Raw genomic sequence first — 10,082 nt, 5'->3', positions numbered from 1 at the left:
TAAAAAGAGTGCTGTTGATATTTTTGTTGAAAAGTGACTCCCAATTTAGATGATGCCGTGTGCGTTCTCTTTCTGCAATGGACTAATGCCAGGGGTTGAATTACTATTGAATAAGCAGCAATGAAATATCTATGAAAATAATCAGGAGTTCCAGAAACCACAAGCAACAATAAGGCAGGCCTGTCCTTAATCAGCAAAGACCGTTTGTAAAGCAAGGGTTGTGAGTCACTCTCTCTCTCTCTCTCTCTCTCTCTCTGCATACTCTTTCACTGCTGCATCTAAGGAAGGGCAGGTGGTGAGGGAAGTACATTTCTCAGAATGTTTTGTGTCTGTTGGATTTTTTCAAGTCAGCATCACTGGAACCATGTGATTGTCAAGAACCAATTGAAACAGGCTGTGGAAAAGGGAACAGTTAAATTTGTAATATTGGTTGTGTGAAACACTTCTTTGGGCCTCATAAACAACCACAGAACCACAAGTTGGGTACAGAGGCAGTCACACAAGAGCGGGTCCGGGATATTGGTCAGCAGGCAGGGCGAATCATTTTGACTGCAAACCACAAGAGTTTCGTAGAGTGGTAAGCATCATGAAACCACAAGTGATCCGCTATTTCTCTCCCTCTCTCTCTTTACAAAACAGTTTCAGTATTTGTGTGAGAGGAAAAAAGAAGCTTATTAATGAATTTATTTTGCTCAGCAAACATTCAACGTGCAATGGCAGCAATAGCAACAAAGAGGTTTATTATAATGATCACTCTTAATATCTTTTTTACTTCCCAAGGTGAAAGAAAACACATATCACAACTCTTTAAAAGAGAGAATAAGATTTTAAGGAGGAAACCATGGCTTCAGAGAGCATATTTGACTCATTTCCTTCTTACCAGCAGTGCTTCATGAGAGGTAAGTGCCACTCAAACTTTTATATAAACTTTTGAGTCATCAGTGTTTAGGAAAAAGCATGTTTGCACTTTTTCAATGAGTTCTTAGCAGCATATGTTTTTCCACAATTATTTGTAACAGAATGTAAAATGTGAATGGATTTCCAGCTTGTTTCTGGTATTTGTTTCAGTTGTCCAAATTACCAGCCAATAATCCTTAGCATTCTGCTTTATAAACATGACTGTCAGTGGTCTTTTAAATTGCATGCAACAGCCAAGGCACAAACCACCAAAGACACATCTAGTTGTGCTGGCAGGCTCTTTGTTTTGATATTTCATCCATTTAAATGTCAAACCACTGTGCATGGATCAGAGACTTGATAAAGGGAAAAGCAAACTTAAATATCCAGCCAGTGATCTCTGCTGCTCCCTTATTTATGTATTAGTCTAGATCATGGGTTCTCAAACTTTTTCAGCCATGGAGCCCCTTTTTGAGGAAAAGGTTTCTTGTGGAGCCCCATAATATATTATATTGTGTATTAGGTTATATATAACGTATATATCAAGCATGAGTAAACTTTTTGACCAACACAAATTTAACAGTATTTCAGTGGCCACCCACTGAACTCCCTTCAGCCATACAGGAAAAGCACAATCAAAGAACCCCCAGAGCGGTGGGAGGGAAAAGGGCTTTTGGGGGCAAGGAAGGTGTGGAAAAAGTCTTGTGGCAGCAAAGGGGACAAGGGAAAATGGCTTTTGGCTGTAATGGAGGCAGGGGGAGGGGAGGATCAGGAAAGAAGAGGGAAAGCTTGAAGGAGGGGGGGAAGTGTGGAGCCCTTTAGTATGTTTTGTGGAGCCCTAAGGGATCTACTGAGCATACTTTGCGAACCACTGGTCTAGGTTATGGAAGGAACTGAGGGATGCAGTTATTGTATGCATATATATTGTTGTTGTTATATACTGCCAAGTAGCTACATGATGACTCTATGATTGAGAGTCCTCCAAGAATATCAACAAGATCCCTGTCCATTCTTGTAAACTTGGGGCTGTGGCTTTCTTGTCAATCTGTCTGTAGTAAGGTCTCCCTCTTCTCTTACCGCTTTCTACTTCTATAAAATTATTGGGGAGTTTTCACCAAAGAGCCATGTCATCTCATGATATGTCCAAAATACAATAACTTTAGTTTCAAAAACCAAAGGGGTGAAGAAAATGAGCTACATTTCTTGTCTTCCACTTTGAAAACCACACAGTTATTGGTTTTCTAATGTTACCTCTAATCTTGGTTGATTAGAAGTAACATGTTGCAGACACATTGGAAAAACTGAAGTATAATAAAGCAATCTGTAAAACTGTATTTTATTCAAATACTACTCAAAATTGTATTCTGCCTCTGCTGTCTTCAAACAGATTGCTTTACCTTAGCGATCCTTATTAGTAAATAAATCAACTTGTGTGAAAAAAATCTGTTGGTGTTTGAAAAAGATTAATCCTTGCTCAAATATTTTATGCCTTTTCCAGGAAAACATTCATAGCACAGGTAGAGGCCCTTATTTATTGAATGCTTAACAAGTGCACATTATGAAGTGAGCTCATTATTTTTATACCAATGTGTAGCAGAAGGAAAGGCAGAAACCTTCCCAATCTCTTCCACTCTGCCCACCTCAGGATCTTAAAATGAGTCAGCCATTCTTTGTATTCGTAAGCATGCTAAGGAATGTGGAAGGGGCACACATTGCTTTGTCACAATAAGCCAAATGGATGCTTCTCTCCATCATGGATTGGAAAAAGGAGTAAATGCCATGAGAAGAATGCCATAAAAGCTTTCTTTTATGCTGCAACCATAAAGGTTTTAAGCTACCTTTTATTGGCAATGGAAGATAGAGTTTAGCTGAATTGAGTCAGTAGGAGTTCTGTGAGTCACACACCTTTGAAGGGACTGCATCTTTTTAGTAGCAAAGCTAAGGATGAAGTATGAAACTGCTAAATCTTCCCCCACTCATTTCCTTTGGGTTAGTAACAAGCAAAGGAAGCAATATTACTAGAATAACAAGGGTCTTCCTGGATGTAGTTGGCTTGAGTTTTGTTCTCTCTTTTTTGTTGCCCATCCAAATGTTTATTTGCTCTTTGTCTACAGGACAGGAAGGCTTTATTGAGGAAATTTTATTCATTTGGAACGTAATAAAGAGCGAACTCTGTAGTGCTCTACTTGACACTGTAGTGTACATAGGCAGCCTGTTCATGAACTCTAACAGGAAGAGGGCTGTAAAGACGGGGGTGCATTTAAGCAGATTTTGAAATAGAATTGACCAAGACCTTAATTCTCCATTGTACAAAGCAGAACATTTTTTCTGCAAGGTGAAGTACTGTGTCAGAGCTTGGAAAAAATTACCTTTTCTGGCTACAGTTCTTAGACTGACCATAAGCATACAGGATTTTGAAAAAAAAAATGATTTGTTGCGGAAACAAGAACTGGTGGTACAGTTTCATTGGAGATATCCTTTTCCCCCTGATAACTCTTTCAGGGGTGAATCTCGCTTCCTAGGGGTAGATTTCTGTGATTTCCTATTGTCTTGCCCTCATTCTTAACTATGAGTATTTATAAGTCAGCCGTTTATAACTTGAGGACTGCCTGTATCCTGCATAATACTTCTCTGTGCTTTGGTTATAATAAACCAATCCAAGCTTATATGCCAATATTTTTTATTGATTGATTGATTGATTGCACTCATAACCTGCTTTTCTCCTATGATGGAATTTAAAACAGCTTCTAGTTTTTAAAAAATAAGCTTAAAAAATGAAGATAATATATGATAAGATCCAAGGCAACAGTTTAAATTCTGTTCCAGGGTCTTGGAGATGATGGGATGTGCAACCACCACATGCAGTTCATTTAGTAGATCTTTATCCAAGTGTATGGTCCTTGTAGACTGTGTGATAGGACATTTTTCTGCTCATTTTCATTTACCCATCCACCATAAGTTTCTCTTTCATTTTGCCTGGTAAGTTCTGATATGTTTAGGGCAGTGGTTCCCAACCTTTGGGCCTCCAGGTGTTTTGGACTTCAACTCCCAGATATCTCAGCCAGTTTACCAGCTGTTAGGAACTGTAGGAGCTGAAGTCCAAAACACCTGGAGGCCCAAATGTTGGGAACCACTGTTTTATGGCATGTGCTTTACCTAATAAAAATCCTGTATATTATCTGTTTATATTTGCCCCTCCAGACATGGATGCAAATGATTCTGTTATAGCTCCAAAGTCAAACTTTAGACCCAAGAGATGTGAGTGGCTAAGACTGAGTGGTAGCCAAGTTGATTACTTGGTGACATTGAATCACCTATCAGTTAGAAAGGGGATTTTTAATCATATAAATAGACATGAGAATGGTTAATAGTAGCTGTTTGTCAAGATAAACAGATAATTTGTCTTGAAATGTAGATCCCACTGTAGTTCCTTGGGAAAAGGATTGTTCTTGGCCAACGTAAGAGGTTGGCGATTTCATAGCTTAGTTTATTTGAAACCCCAATTTTCTAGTTACAGCTTTCTCACTTGGCAGTTTGGAAGAAGATAGTAGACAGATACCCACATGAAAGATGTTGTGAATAGGAATATTACATTTAAAAGAATACCTATAGGCATTGTTTAAAAATGGGGAAAGAAGCACTGAACTGTGTAAGTCTATGCCCTAATGATAAAAAAGTATTAGGCAAGATTTACACATTTAACAGATTGAGATGGGAATAATGTCATATTTTTCTAAAATAGTGGTGTGTAGTCAGATTTTGAAAGATCCCCATACATTAAATAACTCTAAACATGTAGAGGTTTATCACTCTGTGGATCAAACTGAGCTAGAATCATTTGTTTCCAGACAGTTTTGTTTTGCCTTATAATGATAGTAGGAGCTCAAAACCATTTTACATCATGGCTTTATAACCATTTTCTATTGCTTGTGCTTATAAATCAGGAACCTTCTAAATTTACAGTTGTAGCTATACAATTCTAATTTGAATGCAATGTTTTCATTTATGGAATCCAGGGATTTACATGGTTTGGGGCGGGATTTAAATTCCTGTGCTACAAATCCTCATCAAACTACAAATCCCAGTATTCAATTAGATGCAGCCATAGCAGATAATGTGGCACCACAGTAATAGTATTGTGTAAATTTCGAGGATCTTGTTCTTACTTTCAGATCTGGGACTACTTTGATCCGTGTCAGCCTGACATGGATAAAAGTTAATTGTCAAGGATATTGTGAGTCTTCTGCCTCCACTGATTAAAATATTGTATATGGTTTAACTATGAGGGACTTGATTTATCCCAAAGTTTCTTTTTCTATGTGTCTACTTCCTCCTTTTGCTGTGCTTCAAACACTTTCAAAAGACTTGACTTGGCAAATTCCTAGACCTTGGTGCAAGACAAATAATCATTCCCTTGGTCAAATTGTTCTCACCCACATTTCCCAGTAGTGTTTATACAGGCCGGTCATTTCAAATGTCCAAAATGGTTCAGTTATTTTTCCCGCCAAAATTTATTACACTTTTGTTTCTTAACTGAAATTATGGCCTAAAGGGTGGGAAAAAAACAAGTTGTTTTCTGCTTGTGTTTCACATTATCAACCCATGCAGCCCCCTTGAACGGAAATCCACAATTCTTTCTCAGTGCGATAGTCTGTGAAAATTTGGATGAAAAAAGAGAGGTAGGGGAAGCAAAGACTGGTTGCGCCCTGGCTGAAAACTGACAGGCTCACAAAGCTTGTCATGTTAATTGAATGTGGTACACCACAAAGGATATGGCCCTTTCTCTATCACTCCACACCAGGTCCTCCCTGACGCTCCTAGGTAAAGAAACATTTCTTCTGAGCCTTGGAGGCTACGCTATAAATTATAGGCTTGCCCTATAGCCCTATAAATGCTCATTCTTTTATTCAGTAAATCTTTACAGTTTTATAACAACTATAAGAATAGGCAGTAATTCATTGCAGGACCTTAATATTATTATTTTTTTAAGCATCCAGTCTGTAACAGGAGCCCTGCCTGAATATCACAAATTCACACTACTATAATGATGGCAAGTCATGCTGATTCTGTTTCCTATTTATTTTTCATCAGCAAGTGGGAAACAATAGGAGGACAACACCCACTTTGGTGCATTTTGCTTCTCCTGTGTCAGATAGAGCTTTATGGCTACAAACCACCAAATATGTGCCAGATAGAACTTTATAGTTACAAACCAGCTATCAGAATAATCCGGTATATGTCTAGACATATGGAGGGCCATAAGACTTACTCCATCAGTATAGGCTTGCAGTTCTGCTAAGCCTAGGACCACACTAAAATGAGCCACAAACCAGGAGAAACTGAACACTTTTAAATCCCACTGTTTACTTTTGTCTCATTAATAGGACATTAACTTTCAGTTAGATTGTACCCAAATTGCCCGTGTGCAGTCAAAGGGAATGATTCGGTTTATGGTGAATTCAAAGTGTAGTCTGCATCATCCAAGCAGACCAGTATAACCATTATTTCCATTATCTGTTTGGAACACAGCCAATGGTGAGGGGAAATGGAAGTCATACTCAAACAACAGGCTGGACATGCAAACATTTCCCACCCCTAGTCTTGCAGATACATGGGGCAGCAAATCTATTGAAGCTAAGCAGGCTTGTGCCTCCAACAAAGCTCGGAAAGGAATCCCTTGAATGTTGTAGCAATCAAAATCCCTGTTTCCAGGTTCTGATGTTCACAATGGGAAGACTACAAAGCATTCTGCAAACACTGCCTAGGGATCTGTGGAAGAAAATTAGAGTAGCAATTTAAATCACTACATTGTTTACAATCATCTTTTGTTTCTTCATTGCAGTGTTCTAGCCACCATTTCCCCTGATGGATTAAAGCAGCAAAATGTAGTATGAGACTAAGACTGTTGTCCTGCTAGCTACTCTTTACATGTTCAGGAGAGTGCCCCTTTCTCATTGAACTCCCATGTTAGGAGCAGACATTACAGGGTGTCCCAGAAGTCTCCATACATAGGGAAAATTAACAAACTCATATATTTTATTTATTTATTTATTTACAGTATTTATATTCCGCCCTTCTCACCCCGAAGGGGACTCAGGGCGGATCACATTATAACACACATAGGGCAAACATTCAATGCCCATAAACACATCAAACAGAGACTGAGAGACACACACAGAGGCAAGTTAACCTTCTTCTGAGGGGATGTTCGATTCTGGCCACAGGGGGGAGCAGCTGCTTCATCATCCACACTGATGGCACTTCCTCATTCCAGGTCGTAAATTAGTTAATCTTGCCTCCCCACTTATAAGTGGTACCTTATCTCCTACTTGATAGATGCAACTATCTTTCGGGTTGCTAGGTCAGCAACGAGCAGGGGCTATTTTTTATTTTTAATAAATTATTTTAATTGACGGGTGCTCACCCCGCCACGGGCTGGCCTCGAACTCATGACCTCATGGTCAGAGTGATTTAAGGCAGCTGCTCAACAGCTGCGCCACAGCCCGGCCCCAATGTTTTATATGTTTTATGTTTTATGTTTTATATTTGTATTATTTTGATTTTAGGTGTGTGGGTGTGTGTAAAAGGAGGTAGCCAACACATAGAGAATACTTTGTAAATATTTTTAATGAATATTTTACAAATAAAGGTACATTAAGTTACAACTTCCAATTTTACTGATCTATAGGCATTTTTGGGACACCCAGTAGAATTCAACCTAATTTAACAATAGGCTATTGGTGATAAATCTGGCTGAAAAAGCAGAGAGAAGAGAGAGACACCGGAAGTGGGCTGTTGTAATTTCCTGCTAAGGATAGAGACACTGTCAGGACCCAGGCTGCAAAGGCACCAATAACCAAACACAGAGGCCAGAATCTATCTAATATCTTTATTGAAGGAATATATAAAGTTAATAAAAGCAAGTATATGAAATAGTCCAAAAGCAGACCTTTCAGGAAAGGTCTAAATTAGTCCAAAAAAGCGATGTCCAATATAAAATATTAAGGTTCAAAGTTGTAATCCAATAACCGAAACACTCACTTTGCCAGGCAAAGTGAGGGGAGATGACAAGGTCCTTTAGTCCATAAACTTGAGCAAGGCTAGGAAATAACTTGATACTTGAAACAAGGCTTAAAACGTGGAACAAGGTAACAAGGAACAAGAACAAGGTAACAAGGAACAAGAACAAGGTCCGTGGAAAAACTTGGTAAAATCCGTGATACAAGGCAATGTTTAGTCCTGGGAAACAAGCAAGGTCCGTAGGTAAACAAAGGCAGAAACAGGAGCGAAGGCTGGAAAGCAGGGCAAGGCTTGAGCAGGAGCGAGGCTTGAAACGGAGCGCGCTGTCCAGACACAACTCGCTCCGGAGGTTGACGAATTGACTCCGCGAAGTTACTTCGCGGGTAAATCACCTATATAGAGTCTAACTTTCCCGCCGAAGCAGTTCTCTGGGAACCAGAAACGAAAGCTAATCTTTGAGACCAGATGTTTGACTCCTTAAGGATTCTCACGAAAAAGCAGACTTAATTGGCTGAATTCTTGGCTGCTATCCTCGCACTCCTGCGCGAAGCAGCTTCCAAACCTCTCTGTTGTTTACAAAACTCATGGCGGGAGAACACAGGGGAAGTGGGCTCCGGATTTGTTTGACATACTTCTGGGTCACAACTCTCTTGCAGGTGCAAGGTTCCCAGATCTGCCTGGGAAAGATCTGGCTGGGAAGATTCCAGTTCAGACTGGGAAGGTAAAAAACCCAAGTTTTCTTCATCATCAGGCATTACAGTGTCATAAGCAGGACTACAAGGCCCATGAGTCATCACACTATCCCCCTCCTCAGGGCCCCTCCCAAACTGGGACTCTCTCCCCGAAGCGCGAGGCCGCGGTTTGGTGGGATAGGTCTGATGAAAGCGACGGGTTAGATCAGGAGCGTGAACTGTGGAGGCGTCTTCCCAAGAGCGCTCCTCAGGGCCAAAACCCACCCAGTCAATGAGATATTGCAGGCGGCGGCGGTGAAAGCGAGAATCTAAAATGTCCTCAACCTCGAACTCCTCCTCCCCATTCATCAAAACAGGAGGGGGAGCCGGTTGGTCTGTATCAGAACGCACACCATCCGCCGGAAGGAGCAGGGAACGGTGAAACACTGGGTGGATGCGCATTGAACGCGGAAGTTGGAGTTTGAAAGTCACGGGGTTTAATTGCGCCACCACTGGATAAGGGCCAATGAAACGGGCATCTAACTTCCGGCAAGGGCGGCGGGAGGGCAGAAAGCGAGTGGACAGGAAAACCCGATCTCCTACCTTGATTTCGGGGCCCGGCTGGCGATGTTTGTCAGCGTGGCGTTTATAGTCCTCCTTGGCTTGGTCCAGTTGCTGGAGCAAAAGTTGTTGTACCGCTGTGAGTTCCTGCAGCCAATCCTCTGCTGCGGGAACTTCTGAAGTTTCAATGACAGGGGGAAAGAAACGTGGGTGGAAGCCGTAGTTTGCAAAGAACGGCGTTTCTTTTGTAGAAGCTTGAACTCCATTGTTATAAGCAAACTCTGACAGTGGTAACAGAGAAGCCCAATTGTCCTGTTGGTAGTTTACATAACAGCGAAGATACTGCTCCAAGGTGGCATTGGTGCGCTCCGTTTGCCCATCTGTTTGAGGATGATGAGCTGAAGATAAGCGAGAGTCTATGCCCAATAGTTTTTGTAGTGCCTTCCAAAAACGAGAGGTGAATTGAGATCCACGGTCTGTGACTAAACTCTTGGGCAATCCATGTAGTCTGAAAACATGTTGAAGGAATAGATCTGCAGTCTCTTTGGCCGTGGGGAGACCTTCACAGGGTATGAAATGGGCTAACTTGGTGAAAAGGTCCACCACCACTAGGATCGTGGTGAATCCACAGGAAGGTGGTAGGTCAGTGATGAAATCCGCAGAAATTATTTCCCATGGGCGAGATGGGGTAGGAAGGGGATGTAGAAGCCCTGAGGGCTTCTCCCTTCTTATCTTGGAGCGCTGGCATACTGGGCAGGTGTTGACATATTTTTCCACATCTTTGCGGATCTTGGGCCACCAAAAATCCCTTAGGATCAGATGCATGGTTTTAAATAGTCCGAAATGCCCTGCTGGTTTGCAGTCATGACACAGACGAAGCGCTTTTTCCCTGCCCGGTCCGGGTGGGATATAAACATGATTTCTATAGCAAAG

The 10,082-nt window shown here is 41.1% G+C and overlaps 1 protein-coding gene across 2 annotated transcripts in view; it reads left to right on the top strand.

Annotated features, from left to right (window-relative positions):
• Positions 1–277: 277 nt before the first annotated feature.
• runx1 (RUNX family transcription factor 1) overlaps positions 278–10,082 on the top strand; it is a 241,767-nt gene continuing 231,962 nt past the window's right edge. The window contains exons 1-2 of one of the 2 annotated variants that reach the window (XM_062975081.1): positions 278–577; positions 781–899. In XM_062975081.1, coding sequence (XP_062831151.1) covers positions 842–899 — 58 coding nt within the window. In that variant the 5' untranslated portion in view covers positions 278–577; positions 781–841. The remainder of the gene's footprint in view (positions 578–780; positions 900–10,082) is intronic. The other variant, XM_062975080.1, reaches the window with a different exon arrangement.

The sequence above is a fragment of the Anolis carolinensis genome, chromosome 3 (genome assembly GCF_035594765.1).
Source record: "Anolis carolinensis isolate JA03-04 chromosome 3, rAnoCar3.1.pri, whole genome shotgun sequence".
In the NCBI taxonomy this organism is placed as follows: Eukaryota; Metazoa; Chordata; class Lepidosauria; order Squamata; family Dactyloidae; genus Anolis; species Anolis carolinensis.
This window is presented reverse-complemented; position numbering and strand designations above follow the sequence as displayed.